General features: G+C 39.6%; 2 protein-coding genes and 1 pseudogene across 2 annotated transcripts; 2 read left to right on the forward strand and 1 right to left on the reverse strand.

Annotated features, from left to right (window-relative positions):
* Positions 1-1,318: 1,318 nt before the first annotated feature.
* Positions 1,319-3,824, forward strand: LOC133714377 (probable LRR receptor-like serine/threonine-protein kinase At3g47570; annotated as a pseudogene).
* Positions 3,825-8,337: 4,513 nt separating this feature from the next.
* Positions 8,338-11,852, reverse strand: LOC133714378 (ATG8-interacting protein 2-like). Its single transcript, XM_062140479.1, has 3 exons — positions 11,697-11,852; positions 10,251-11,100; positions 8,338-8,803 (listed from the first exon to the last, which is right to left on the reverse strand). The coding sequence occupies exons 2-3, from the start codon at positions 11,088-11,090 to the stop codon at positions 8,699-8,701; spliced, it is 945 nt and encodes a 314-aa protein (XP_061996463.1). The 5' UTR covers positions 11,091-11,100; positions 11,697-11,852; the 3' UTR covers positions 8,338-8,698.
* A 1,465-nt stretch (positions 11,853-13,317) lies between these two features.
* LOC133717340 (uncharacterized) lies at positions 13,318-15,310 on the forward strand. Its single transcript, XM_062144037.1, has 8 exons — positions 13,318-13,508; positions 13,592-13,672; positions 13,748-14,004; positions 14,121-14,190; positions 14,459-14,538; positions 14,628-14,696; positions 14,853-14,929; positions 15,024-15,310. Exons 1-8 carry the CDS (start codon positions 13,431-13,433, stop codon positions 15,122-15,124), a joined length of 813 nt encoding a protein of 270 aa, XP_062000021.1. The 5' UTR covers positions 13,318-13,430; the 3' UTR covers positions 15,125-15,310.
* The last annotated feature ends 166 nt before the right edge of the window (positions 15,311-15,476 follow it).

Genomic DNA, 15,476 nt, shown 5'->3' on the forward strand with positions numbered 1-15,476 from the left:
CCTACTGTTTAGTAAATTTTAAAACATTGAATATAAAATCAACCAAATTAGCACTGACATCTTGGTCGTTCGAAAGCCTTCAAATTTTTTTTTTCCATCAAAAAAGAAGGAAATGGTGAGTTTCAAAGTCATTCTGTTTTCCCTCTTCCAGGAAACTAAGAATCAGCAAAGTTTTTTCAAAAAACAAAGAAAAGCTAAGAAAGAAACACCATAGTTAATGTACGTTATCAACATGTATTATGAACTTAGTCTTGGCGATTCTTAATTAATTAGTAATAACTAATAAGCCAAGTCAGTCCGTCTTTGGAAAAATAAGTTACCATGTGTGCCCATCCTAGCTCATATATATGATTATATGATCCTCAAAAATAAACAAATGCCCATCCTAGCTCTTTGTTACACAACATGGGGGTTTTGGTTATGAAATTGATCTTAGTGCTATGCTCCCTTTCTAATGCCAAGTTCATTAGGTCCTTCTCCATGCAAGATTTGAGCCGACCCTTAATCACTGGGCTGAAAGGAAATGAAAGCGATAGGCAGGCACTGCTAGCAATTAAAGCTCAAATACAACACGATCCCAACCAGGTCATAAGCTCATGGAATGAATCCCTTCATTTTTGCCTCTGGCACGGCGTCACCTGCAGTCGACGACATCTCCAAAGGGTGACAAAGCTACAGCTGAGGTCTCTAGCTTTGGGGGGATCCATATCTCCGCACATGGGAAATCTAAGCTTCTTAAGAGAGCTAGTTCTCGAAAACAATAGCTTCACTCATCAAATCCCTCCTCAAATTGGGCATTTGCATAGATTGCAGGTATTGCTTCTAAACAATAACTCATTTACTGGCACTATTCCTCCCAACATATCCAATTGCTTGAAACTCATCTCTCTCAACCTTGGTAGAAACAATCTAGTGGGTCAAATTCCTCCACAACTCGGTTCCTTGTCAAAGCTTGAATTTTTGAAGTTGAAATTTAACAATTTAACAGGAGAAATCCCTCATTCTTTGGGGAACTTATCGTCTCTTGAGTTCTTTTCTATAGGTGATAATAACTTAGAAGGAAGCACCCCTAATTCTCTATGCCAGTTGAAAAAAATAGCAGTTTTCTCTTTAACCACAAATAGGTTATCTGGTATCATCCCTCCTTGCATTTATAACCTCTCTAATATAGTTTTCTTCGAGCTATCAGTGAACCAAATTCAAGGAACTCTTCCCTCAAACTTGGGCATTAGTGCTTTTCCCAACCTTCAATTCTTTTCCGTTTCCATAAATCAATTTACCGGGGCCATCCCTTGGTCAGTATCCAATGCAACATATCTTATGTTGTTTCAATGTACATCAAACAAACTCACTGGACATGTGCCAAATTTACGAAATCTTCGTAACCTTGTGACACTCCATTTCTCTGATAATTATCTTGGAAGTGGTAAACATGGTGACTTAAGTTTTGTCTCAGAACTTATCAATGCTACAGAGTTAAGACATTTGCAGTTCAACACTAACAATTTTGGAGGGACGTTGCCCAAATCAATATCCAATCTCTCAACCAATCTCCAACTTCTTGCAATTGGAAGAAACCAACTACATGGAAGCATCCCAATTGGATTAGGGAATCTTATCAACTTGCAAGTACTCTTTATGAGTGGAAACTCCTTCACAGGTAGCATCCCCACTGACATTGGGAAGCTTTCGAGGCTTGTAAAGTTGTTTCTTAACAACAACGAATTATCAGAGAGCATTCCGTCTTCTCTCGGAAATTTAACATGGTTAATACTACTCCAATTGCAAGAAAATAATCTAGAGGGTAGCATCCCTTCCAGCCTAGGGAAATACAATTGGTTACTAGAAATGGGTCTTTCTGGAAACAATCTGAATGGCACGATACCTCCTCAAGTCTTTGGCCTCTCATCTTTATCAACAACTTTGGACTTGGGTAGAAACCAATTCACTGGTTCCCTTCCTATGGAGATTGGAAAATTGAAGAATTTAGGTGGATTGGACGTTTCTAACAACTTGTTATCAGGAGAACTTCCTAGTAGCCTCGGCAGTTGCCAAAGCTTAGAAGTCCTGCTCTTGCAAGGCAACTTCTTCTTGGGACCCATTCCTTCCTCTATGAAGGAATTGAAAGGGATTCGCGATTTGGACCTTTCTCACAACAATTTTTCGGGAGATATTCCACAATTTCTTGAGAATCTGAACTTGGAGTACCTGAACCTCTCCTTCAACCAGTTTTGGGGAGCAATACCAACTGGCGGTGTCTTTAAGAATGCAAGTGCGACTTCAATAGCTGGAAATGCTAGACTCTGCGGAGGTATGACTAGTCTTCGACTTCCTCTGTGTAAGCCTAATGAGTCTAAAGGAGAAGGGTTGTCTCGTAGAATGAAAATAATGATCTCTTTAGTCTCCGGGTTCAGTCTTTTGGGATTGGTTGTGGTGCTGTCTCTTTTTCTTCTTGGTAAGAAAAGGAAAGAAACTAATTTAAGCACTTTGGGGAACTCTATTTTGCAAGTTTCATATGCTACACTCCTCAGAGCTACTGATGGTTTTTCTTCAGCTAATTTGATCGGTGTGGGTGCTTTTGGGTCTGTGTACAAATGAATTCTTGCTGACGATAGAGTTGTTGTCGCTGTGAAGGTGCTTAACATGTTACACCGTGGAGCATCTAAGAGTTTCCTAGCCGAATGTGAGGCATTGAGAAATATCAGACATCGAAATTTGGTCAAGATCTTAACTGCATGTTCAAGTATTGATTTCAGCGGCAATGATTTCAAGGCTCTTATTTACGAGTTCATGGACAACGGGAGCTTGGAGGAGTGGTTGCATCCATCTACTGGAACTGGAGAGGTAACAGAAGCTCCCAAGATTTTTAGTCTTATTCAGAGGCTCAACATGGCCATAGATGTTGCTAGTGCATTGGATTTTCTTCATAACCATTGTGAAACACCAATCGTTCATTGTGATCTCAAGCCAAGTAATATTCTTTTGGATAGTGACCTGACTGGACATGTTTCCGATTTTGGGCTGTCGAGGTTTCTCTCAGAACCAACCATGAGTGTTTCTGGAATTCAATCAAGCTCAATCGGACTTAGAGGATCGGTTGGTTATGCTGCACCAGGTAATTTTTCTCTTACCCTATTTTGCTGTAAGATATTTCAAAAACCATCAGAGCTATTTGCCTTATGCACAGATGAAGTGACAAATATATGTGATATTGTTTAACTGTAGAGTATGGTATGGGAAGTGAGGTGTCCACATACGGGGGGATGTCTACAGCTTTGGCATTCTCTTGTTAGAAATGTTTACAGGGAAGAGACCCACTGATCAGATGTTCAGTGACAGCTTGAATCTTCATAATTATGTGAAGACAGCTCTCCCTGAACTTGTTTTTGAGATTTCAGAATCACTAGTTCTTCAAGAAGGCACCACCAATGTCGTTGAAGCTAACATGCACAACCAATTTAGTGTGAGAGCACGGAAAATTGAAGAGTGCTTGACTTTGATACTTGGTATAGGAATTGCATGTTCTGTTGAATCCCCCACAAACAGAAAGAATATCGGTGATGTTGCATCTGAATTGCAATCCATTAGGTGCAATCTTCTCGGCTAGAACTTTCAAATTATTAATGTTTTATGATGGCTTTAATAAATTGTTGTAAGGTTCTTGTGTTATAATCTGTTTTGTTTTTGAATCGTCTCTGAAAGTCTTGTTGCTACTATAGTGGTTCTTGAAATTTGCATCTTAATGTACTAAAAAGAATAAAAAAGAGTACTAATACTGACTGTGTAATCCTAAATTGAATCAATGAATCAAGTTAGAGCTGTCATTAGCTTGATCAGTTGTACTGCATCAACCTGACGTTCATTGGGTGGTGTTGTGATTTTGTATTTTACCAAGTGAGCATGAAATTGATATTGAGCTGTGTGCGATTTTAGTGTTTCTGCTACTGTTGCTGAGTAAATAATTAAAAACGAACAGTGTTATTAGTCCAATGCAATGAATATGATATTACTATATTGTGATGCCTTTTGATTCTTTGAATACGATTGTTTGCTTCTTGCCCTTCTTGTGTTTTGATCCCTTTGAGCCCAATGGAATAAACAGAATAAAAGAGCGTGACTTAAAAAGAGATTTAGACATGATATCCCATTACGATCAATGAAGAGGGGAATTAAGTTAAAGCTGTCAGTTTTATCAGTTTAACTACTTGCAGCATAATAAAGCAGTTTGACTGAGTGTTTGGGTTGTTGACTTTTTAATGGGACATAGAGTTCATATTTCCTCCCATCTCTGTTTTATAAAACCGCCATGCATAACTCTGAAATCAGTGTCATCGAAAGAAGAAGAAAAAAACTCTGAAATCAGTTTACTGATCCAGACAACTTTTTGTCGAACAATTTCAAACATCTTCCTTCAAAACGATCTCGCTTATAGAATTAATCATGCGATTAAGATTAATTGATCAAATATATCAAAATCAGTTCAAATAGAATGTATTAAAAGACATCAAATTGATTTGCTCGTCATATTTTAATTTCGTGGAAATTAAAACACACCATGTTAATGTGGTAGGAGATGTTTGGAATAAATATCTAGATTATGAACTTTGTCTTGTCTAGTAATTACTGAGATGCAAATTAGAAAATACAATTCTAGAAGAAAATCTGTATATATCATTGAACAAATGGGAGCTTAGAGGAGTGGTTGCATCCATCCACTTGACTTGAAGAGGTAATAAATGCACCCAAGATTTTGGGTGTTGTTCAGAGGCTCGAAATTGTCATTGATATTGCTTCTGCCTTCGCGCACGGATTAGTCTCTGAGCCTAGGAAGTTTTTGAAGATACCGTGCAATTTCGATCAAAAAAATATTCACAGTCGTTGTGAAACACCAATAGTCCATTGTGATCTCAAGCCAAATAACATTCTTTTGGACAATGAGTTCACTGGACATGTTTCTGACGTTGCGCCGGCAAGGTTTCTCTTAAATGTTTCTGAAAATCAATCCAACACCCTTGGAATCAGAGGATCGGTTGGTTACATTGCTGTCCAGGTAATTTCCTCTTTTGCTTCACAATTCTCTCTTTTATTTTACTTTATGTTCAGTCGAGTGACTAATACCTTTGATATTGTTTTTTTTTTTTTTTTTGGCAAAGATACCTTTGATATTGTTTGATGGGAAAAATTCACCAACGGTGTCTGGACACTTAAGGGACTTTCAGAATGATACCTGAACTTACAAAGTTATCAATGTGATACCTGGACTTATTTTTTCGTATCAATGTCGTACCTATGACCAATTTCCGTAACGGCTCTGTGACGGAAATTGGCCGTAGGTATCACATTGATACGAAAAAATGTGTCCAGGTATCACATTGATAACTTTGTAAGTTCAGGTATCATTCTGAAAGTCCCTAAGTGTCCAGACACCGTTGGTGAATTTTTCCCAATTTTGCACGTGCAATGCACGTGAGTCACTTAAAGAAGACAAAATGGCCGATTTACCCTCAAATTCTTTCTTTCTTTTCTTTTCTTTTTTTCTTTATTCTTCTTTCTTTCTTTCTTTCTTTCTTTCTTTCTTCTTCTTCTTTTCTGGTTTCTTCTTCCCCTGATTTGAATCATCAAGATTCAAATCATCTTGCTTGTCCGATTCCCACCGCTGCTGCGTCTCAATCCACCTTCATGCACCACAGATGTTTCTGGTTCCCCCAACTTCAAATCCTATAGCAAATTGAAATTGTGCATTGAGGCTTCACCGCTCACTCCGAGTTCATCACCGCCGCCGTCGCCAATGACTTGACCACAACAACCTCCACCACCGCACAACAACGTCATCCTCCGCTGCTTCTCGATTGGGTTTGGGGATAAGGACTGCTTCTTCCTCCACTGTTAGCGAAATTGTGGAGGCTCAAGGCCACATTCTAAGGGCCACCGGCCGGAAGGACAGCCACAGCAAGGTTTGCACCACCAAAGGCCCCAGGGATCGCAGCATCAGGCTCGTCGCCCACACCGCCATTCAATTCTACGACATGCAGGATCGGCTTGGATACGACCAGCCTAGCAAGGTCGTCGATTGGCTAATCAAGAAAGCCAAGGCCACAATCAACGAGATCGACTAGCTGCCACCGTGGAACCCAAACTAAATTTATGTTCATACAACATTTTCTCCGACGATGCCGATATCCTCCGCGCAGGACACGCAGAACGTGAGCCTCAATTTCTCGATGGTGGAGGCTCCGAGTCCTTTGTTTACTAATCGGCGAGGCACAATGGTGGGTAGCAGCGGAGTGGCGAAGCTGGTGAATAAGAACAGCTCGAATTTTCTGCAGGTGAGGATGGTGTGGAGGCCGAAGTTGTTAATCTTTGTCTGCCTAAAATTGCCACTGATCGAAGTTGGGCTAGAGGCCGAAGTTGTCGGCTAAACCGATGAAGTTGCAGGTGAGGATGGTGTGGAGGTGGTGTTGCATGTCGGGAAGAAGGAGAGGATGGAGGGGTGTGATTGGAGCTGTGATTTGAGAGTGGAGGGCTGGCGGGCTCTGAGTTTCTGATCAATGGTGTATAAAAGGGGGTCGAATGAGAGAACGAGAGTGGTGGTGGTCAAGTCATTGGTGGCGGCGGCGGGGATGAACTCAGAGTGAGCGGTGAAGCCTCAATCCACAATTTCAATTTGCTATAGGATTTGAAGTTGGGGGAACCAGAAACATCTGTGGTGCATGAAGGTGGATTGAGACGCAGCGGCGGTGTTTGATCGGCGATCGGCGGTGGGAATCGGACGAGCAAGATGATTTGAATCTTGATGATTCAAATCAGGGGAAGAAGAAACCAGAAAAGAAGAAGAAGAAAGAAAGAAAGAAAGAAGAATAAAGAATAAAGAAAACAAGAAAAGAAAAGAAAGAAAGAATTTGAGGGTAAATCGGTCATTTTGTCTTCATTAAGTGACTCACGTGCATTGCACGTGCAAAATTGGGAAAAATTCACCAACGGTGTCTGGACACTTAGGGACTTTCAGAATGGTACCTGAACTTACAAAGTTATCAATGTGATACCTGGACTCATTTTTTCGTATCAATGTGATACCTACGGGCAATTTCCGTCACGGAGCCGTTACGGAAATTGGTCATAGGTACGATGTTGATACGAAAAAATGAGTCCAGGTATCACATTGATAACTTTGTAAGTTCAGGTATCATTCTGAAAGTCCCCTAAGTGTCCAGACACCGTTGGTGAATTTTTCCCTTGTTTGATTGGCAAAGTATGGTATGGCCACTGTATGGGAAGTGCCTCACATGGGGATGTCTACAGATTTGGCATTCTCCTGTTAGAAATGTTTATTGAGAAGAGACCCACCGACTCGATATTCAATGTCAACTTGACTCTTCATAATTTTGTACAGACGGCTCTCCCTAGACGTGTTGAAGATATTACAGATTCACTACTTCTTCAAGGAGGCATCATCAACATTGTCGATGAAGCTCCCAATCAATCTGGCGTGAGAGCACACAAAGTTGAAGAGTGCTTGACTTTGATATTTGGAATTGGCATCGCTTGTTCGGCTGAATCCCCAGCAAACCGAAAGGACATGAGTGATGTTGCATCTGAATTGCACTGCATTCGGGACAGTCTTCTTGGCTAGAATCTTTTAAATTGTTAGTGATTTGTGGAGGCTTTTTCTGTAATGTTGTGTGCTTGTTGTATTTTGATCTCTTTTAATTGTCGTATGCTACCTCTGAAGTCTTCTTGTTAGTTCTACATCTTGTATTTAGTGTGTAGCTGTGTGTTTGAGGCCTCCAGCCTCTAATGTAACAAAAATAACGAAAAAAGTACATCTATAGAAACCAGAAGTTGGAGCTGTCGTCGATTTTATCAGTTTAACTGCATGATTTTGTTAACAGGAAGCACCGTCTATACTAAAGTGGAGTTCTTGGGTATGATATTCGGCAGTGTGCTCTGCTGAGACACAAAAGACCGGATGGGGTATCGGTGATGACCTGAACTGCATCAGACTTGCATTCTATTAGAGAGCGTCTTCTAGGAAGCTTTTCCACTTGCAACAAGACGAGGAAGTTTTGTGGCCGATCTGTAAACTCGAACCAAGAACTTGATAAAAGTAACTTCTGCAGGGATTTTCAGTTTCTGTCTGAACTTGCTCCCTGTATCTCTGTCCACTGAGACTCAGACTCGAGTTATTTAGTTAGATTATGAATTCAAGTAGTCAAATTTCTACGTAAACCAGTTTTACGCACAGCAGAAAAGTTTTGACAGAAAGATGTGATAGCAGCCTGCAAAAAAAAACTTAACATGATTTGTAATCTTAATGCCCCATTTACAAATTTCGGAAAGTTCCACAATATTTGGTACTGTATTTGAATTTACTCAAAAACTAATAGCAATCATCAAACACAACTTTTAACCAAAAACAAACATAACTAACAGGTAATAAGAAGATTAAAAGAGCCGCGAGTTAATGCCACATCCCTGAATTCTGTACAAGGCAATAAGCAACGACTGCAATATCAAACTTTAGCATGTAACAAGTAGCTTTCCATAAGAATTATATATCTGAACCATAGCCGGAAACAAACTAAGAGACCATCTGTGCAGTATTTTTGCCATCATCTTGAAAACTCACTTGAGGCAGTACCTCTGGATCCACGCCACTGGCCGCCGACCATCTTTTTGTCTGGAATTTTTCGTCATCATCTTAAAGTTCACTTGAGGCGCTGCCTCCAATAAAGGATCCACGGCGCTGGCCACCAACTATTACATCTTTAAGTCGAGATATTGGACCTAAAACCCTTCCTCCTTTCTGTCAGTAAAAAAACAATAATGTCAGTGTCATTAAAACAGAAGGTTTAGATGGGGAAAATTGGTCCCAACTAGCGCAGATATGCACTATATACAATCCTACTCTCGTAAATGCAATAGTACGATCATACAATAGAACAAACTGAAACTCAGAAATTATGGTTACAAGTAGCTAACTAGAGTTTCCCTTCCATCAAAGCAGAAATCAATCATGGAAGGGGACATTACAACCAACTAGGACATGTACAAATTCTCCAACCATGCACATTTGACGTTTGATTTACATGCACACTACAATCAGGTATGCACTATATACAATCCTACTGTTGTGAATGCAATAGTACGATCATACAATAGAACAAAAAAAATCTCAGAAGTTACACTGGTAAGTAGCAACTTCAGTTTCCTTTCCATCAAAGCAGAAAGCAATCATGAAAGGATTGGAGACCTTACAATAGAACAAACTGAAACTCAGAAATTATGGTTACAAGTAGCAACTAGAGTTTCCCTTCCATCAAAGCAGAAATCAATCATGGAAGGGGACATTACAACCAACTAGGACATGTACAAATTCTCCAACCATGCACATTTGACGTTTGATTTACATGCACACTACAATCAGGTATGCACTATATACAATCCTACTGTTGTGAATGCAATAGTACGATCATACAATAGAACAAAAAAAATCTCAGAAGTTACACTGGTAAGTAGCAACTTCAGTTTCCTTTCCATCAAAGCAGAAAGCAATCATGAAAGGATTGGAGACCTTACAACCAACATAGCACACGTACAAATTATCTATCAGGAATCTGCTGATACGTTAACACTTAACAACAAAACAACAAGATACATAATCTAACTCTCAGATCCTCAAAAAATAAGGAGAGAGGGGGGAGAGAGAGAGGGGTTGGGTTTACACAGTGCACTCAAGAACTAATTGTAAATTGTGTACAAAGGAAGAGAGACAAGGTAGAGACAACAAAATATTCAATAATATAAACAAATCAACATTCATTTTTGAGATCTTAACAAAAGTCACGTAATATCTTACTTTTGGTCAATGGTGAAGTAAAATATTATTGACATAAAAAAGTACTGAAATTACAAACTTCTAACAATTGGAATTAAGTAGATAAAGTCATAAAAAATTCCAAGTCAGTGTGTACTTGAAATTTAAAGACTTGGATGGAAGAGACAGTAAATTGTAATTAGCTACCCAGTAAGAAAAAAGTTTTTAAAAATACGCTTTAACACACCTCTATTCAGATGCTTGCATGTACTAAAAAGGGCAAAATCAATCCCATAGGTTTAACCAACAAACATGAGATTAGGCCAAAACAAACCGAGTATAAGAATTGATTCCAGGACACCCCCAACAGAAAACCAAACCGAACAAAATACAAAAATAAGAGACTCATAACAGAAAACAGTAGCGATAAACCAACCTGATCAACACTGAATTGCCACTTCTGTTGTAGAGCCAGCCACCTTTCGTTCTGCCATCGCTGCCCAAGTATCACAAGGCCCATCACAGCTGCTGCTACGAAAATAGACCAATATGCATTTGCTTCCTTTGCCTGAGAATACAAGGAGGAAGCTCTTCTTTTCCACCAAGCTCCACAGGGGAGGTCCGAAACATCAAATTTATCATCTTTCATTGACCTTGGGGATTGAGAGATGTCCCCAGAAAAATCTAAATCTTGCTCTGAAGGTTCTGTAAGTCCAGGAATATCTGTGTTCTCACCATATGTGGATGAACCATGAAGAACTGTTTCACCATCAAAACCAAATTTCGCAGCACCATATACAGCCTGCTCTTTGTCATCGAAATTTAATCCTTCTAAGGCCGTGCCTTCTCCAAATTCTGTACCGCCAATGGGTAGCCTGTTATCCTTCTCATTTAAGAACTGTATTCCTGCAAACTCATCTGAAACATCCAACCCTTTTAAGGTCAAATTTTCTTCCTCCTTTCCCCTAGACCTACCCCCTTCGTCAGTGCTTATCTCATCTACTGCGTCCTTCCGCACCTTTTCATCATCAACTTCACTGCTGTCAGGCTCCACAGGTAAATTTTCGTGCTGATTGGGTGGAAAAACAAAGTGACCAGACATGAACAAAGCACGAGATGTTTCAGCTTGCTCTCCATAAGTTCCACTCTTATCATCACTGCTCAATTCCACTTCTTGCGGACCGGGAGCAGCAGCGTATGCCGACGCTGTAAGTGATACAACTTCCCATCCATTCCCACGACCAGTACTCTCCTCTCCCTCCTCATTATCTGCCATCTTCTGTTTCCTATTTCACATTTCATACACAAAATAACCAACCAAAAGAAATCAGAATACAGTAAAAGAAGAAGAAGTCAACTCCAATTCTGATCTTCTATCTCTAAATAAATTATCAACAACCGACTCTTGCGGTAAAATGCTCGAAAAACATCGATTCCAAAAAAAAAAACAAAAAATCAATCTCGAAGATGATAAAGCAATTTTATTTTAGATCACCAACAGCTAAACATCACACAACAATCTCCTGTTAACCACCAATTACCAGCACGGCTCTAAATTTTACAGTTCAGATAATCATTCACAAATACAATATCAAAGTGACATATACTATTTCCTTAATCCAAAACAAACATAGAACACAAATTTAAACAATAATCACCATATCAACAAATAACAACTTAACCTAATCACAAATTTCACTTCGAACAGCGAAGAAAACCATTTCCATGTGAATTTCTCAACAAAATTAACCAAAACCACAAGAACAATCCAAATCCAAATCCAAAGCAGCTGAATCAAAAAATCGTACACAAAAACGTCAATCGATCAGAATATTTCCTACAGAAAACGCATAACAAGGAATTTAGCGATGAAGGTACTCACAGAGAGCGCGACCGGATAAGATCGGATCGGGGATCACGACGACGTCGTTCCGATAAGGGAAGGGGAGGGGGGGTGTTGGGTTGAAAACGAAAACTGTCTCGGGAAGCGAGAAAAGGGTTTTATATCCTGAAGCTTCTGGTGTAATAAGAGAGGGAAGGAAGAAACCGGCGGTATCGGTAAAGATGAGAATGGATGAGTGAGGTGACCGGCTGTAGTGGGTTGGATTAAGCTTTGGCGGCTTAGTAGGGCGGTGAGAGTGGGGCCAGGTTTACCGGGTAATGGGGTTGGGACAAGCGGTTGCGTGTGGGGAGAGAGGGGAATTTTACAGCGGACACGGCTGTTTCGTTTTTTAACGAGTGCCTTTATTGTCATCCCACGCTTATCTACAAGGTTGCTTACACCTCGACCCAAATTCAATATTTTTATATTAAAAAAAAAAATGAATTTATGCCGATGAGGCAAAACCGTATAGAAAGTTTGTAAATTATAACGAAGAAAAACATTAAAGTGATTGGCGTGTAACTGTGTAAGAGAATTAGAATGATCACTCACCTTATAAGGGCGAGCATCTAAGAAACTATAAATATTTTGATTTTGTACTTTGATGACATTGTACTAAGCACACTTATAAACTCTCGAATTAGAATGGTCACTTACTGTACTTACATGAGCATTTGCAAGCATAATTAGCTATAATGAGTCACGCTCATGCTACCGCCAGTGGTACCAACTCCCGCCAAATGAGTGACCTACGGGAACACAGCCAAGCAGGCTTACCCCCAGATCACCACTGACGCGCCGCCACGCGTCGCGCCAAGATAGCATCAGAAGCTGGAAACTGAAGCACATCAGTCCCACATCGAAAACATGGAGAATATCAGCTCCCTCCTCACCTATAGAAGGTTCTCTTCTCTCTCCTCATTAATTACGCATTTATTACTTACCTACTGTTACTTTGTCAACATAAATACATTGACTAACTTAGGCATCGGAGAAGAGAAGACCGCCCAACGCGGTCTCCCTCTGACGCCCTCTGTATTTTACTTGACAGGTAGCGGAAGCTCTGATAATATCACAAATAGCGATCCGCCCATCGAATCAGTGTTAACCAAGATTTTGGGCTACTGCCCAATCTTAGACATTAACACTTACCTTATAAGGGTGAGCACCTAGCAGACTACAAATATGATGTCTCTGTATCTAACATGATCAAAATTATAAGTTATGGTTCATTTTGAGGCATAAAAATTTGAAGCATAAAAATATGAAGTTTAATATCTACAGTAAGTTAAAACATGACATACTTTAAGTTTCTTTAAGGATGAGTGTATCCAACGATAGATGATGATAAAATATGATTGGAACTTTATCAATAGAGTTGAGATTTCTAACACGAGATAAAAGAGATTATTGAATTGAAATAAAGTTTCAATCTTGTAAATTCTAATTATTGAAATTCGAGATGATACCGATACAAAATAGAATTTAATGAACAATATACACAAAAATAAAAAAATAAAAATCTGCTTCCAATTTGCAAAATCAAAATCGAGAAATTTAATTGTGTACAGCTAGTAAATTCATCCAAAAAGATTCTGGCATTCTGTGCCGTCCACGCAACGTCGTCGTTGCAACCAAACTTCCTCCAAATCCATTTGGGGCCTCTCTCTTTCAATTAAGAGTTGACTGAAAGAAAGACCTCTGTCGAAAATACAAGTTGGAGGGAGAGCAGAGATGGGGGATTTGTACGCTTTGGATTTCGATGGAGTTCTGTGCGATAGCTGCGGAGAGAGCTACGCCTCTGCTGCCAAGGTATTGTTTGTGTTTATGTTCTTCCAAAGTTGGAATCTTTTTCCGTCCAAGATGGTTAATTTGATTGAACGGGGAATGTGTAGGCTGCTAAAGTGAGATGGCCAAACCTATTCAGTGATGTGGATTCAAGTTTGAAGGATTGGATGGTTGAACAGATCGGCATCGTAAGTCCTCCTGATCACACAAAACCCATATGTTGCTATATATGTCTGATTGTGGAACAATGAATGATGAATTAGGTGAGACCTGTGCTGCAATCTCGGCATGAGAATCTGATACTTGTGAGGCTACTTCTGGAGATGAGGGTTCCTTCTATAAGGGAGTCATCAGTTGCGGAAGGGCTCACAGTGGAGGGGATAGTGGAGAATTGGTCAGAGTTGAAGAGTCTGGTTCTGAAGGAATGGGGTGAGGATAAGGATGCTCTTATAAATGTGTTTGGAAAGGTCAGGGATGAGTGGAAGGACCAGGACCTGGAAACTTGGACTGGTGCAAATAGGTGAGCTTGATCAGCAATTGAGACCGAAATTCAAAGTCTTGTTGTATTGGTTTTTAGTTAGCATAATTTTGGTTTATTACTCATGCTTAACTGAGTGGGAGAGGCTTTGGTTGCAGATTGTATCCAGGTGTTGCTGATGCTCTTACATCGGCAACCTCAACCATTTACATTGTCACTGGGAAACAGGTGTGTGGACCTTATACAAGCATTCGTTTTGTTTTAGGGGTTTTACTTCTTCCTATAAAAGAGGCGAACAAAAGAGGGAAAGATGATTCTAATATGTTTTAAGTTGAGACTTTTAAAGGTTGAGATTGCGGAAAGAAATTTCTGTTTGCTTTGAATTCTGTCATTCATTCATTCATAATGAAGGAGCAGTTGTCTGAGTCTCTTTTCAATTAGAGTTTTTCCCTTTGTCATTGTCCGAAAACCTTGGCTTCTCTTGTTTTACATGCAGAGCCGATTTGCCGAGGTAATACTGGAAAAACTTGCAGAAGTTACACTACCACTTGGAAGAATATTTGGAGATGGATCTCGGTTAGTGCATTAACTTGATACTAGCCTGTGTTTGGTATATTTCACTGATGCATATGGAATGTGTTAACTTTGCTCGCTTATAATTCCAGTTCCAGCCGCAAGATAGAAGTACTGAAGCAGCTTCAAGAGAAACCAGAACATCAAGGGCTGAAGCTGCAGTAAGATATTTCTCTGCTCAGTATTTGACATAGTAGGACATGTTCTAATATGATGATCTTGACTGTAATGTTGGTGGCTTTGACAAACTTCTGCACTTCTGTTTAATGCTTTGACCTGGTTTCTCTGATTGACATCAATAATGCAACTTTGACTAGCTTTGTGGAGGATAGACTAGCAACCCTGAAGAAAGTTATTGAAGTACCCGAATTGGATGGTTGGAATTTGTATCTGGGTAAAATTCCTCTTAAGCTTGCTTGTTATCATTGGTGTTTGTGCTTTGTTGTGGTACTCATTGGCTTTTGTTGCTATTTCGGACTTTTGATTAGGCGGTTGGGGGTACAATACACAGAAAGAGAGAGACGAAGCTGCTAAAATTCCCAGGATTCAGATTCTTCAGCTTTCGGACTTCAGTAACAAGCTGAAGTAGCTTCTGTGTAACTTTTACCACTCAAGTTTACTCTTCATTTGAGGGATGCTGTGATTCATGTCTAGTGCAAATTACAGTATATTTGTATCTTTTTTGAATTTTAGATTCAGAATTATATTTATTACATCTGTTTGAAACTGTTGCAATTTCAGTCCATGTAAATAAAAGAGCTTCATTATTACTGAAGTGTAAAGGTATGTGCACACTGTGCACTAAACGATTTCAACCCACAAGGGTTGCTCCCATTTTAGCTAAAATTCAATGTTTACTTTATCTCTCAATATCATCAAAATTGTAAGTTACGCTCAATCACTGGTGTTCACCTGGTCAGTGATTGACTAAATAAACTATG

This window comes from Rosa rugosa, chromosome 6, assembly GCF_958449725.1.
Source record: "Rosa rugosa chromosome 6, drRosRugo1.1, whole genome shotgun sequence".
Lineage (NCBI taxonomy): Eukaryota > Viridiplantae > Streptophyta > Magnoliopsida > Rosales > Rosaceae > Rosa > Rosa rugosa.

Excerpts from the sequence above, each read along its gene's own strand:
- LOC133714378 (XM_062140479.1), bottom strand. The coding sequence starts at position 11,090 with ATGGCAGATAATGAGGAGGGAGAGGAGAGTACTGGTCGTGGGAATGGA. Across the intron at positions 8,804-10,250 it reads GGCAATTCAGTGTTGATCAG|AAAGGAGGAAGGGTTTTAGG; the intron begins GTTGGTTTATCG and ends TTTTACTGACAG.
- LOC133717340 (XM_062144037.1), top strand. The coding sequence starts at position 13,431 with ATGGGGGATTTGTACGCTTTGGATTTCGATGGAGTTCTGTGCGATAGC. Across the intron at positions 13,509-13,591 it reads GCTACGCCTCTGCTGCCAAG|GCTGCTAAAGTGAGATGGCC; the intron begins GTATTGTTTGTG and ends GGGAATGTGTAG. Across the intron at positions 14,930-15,023 it reads TGGTTGGAATTTGTATCTGG|GCGGTTGGGGGTACAATACA; the intron begins GTAAAATTCCTC and ends ACTTTTGATTAG.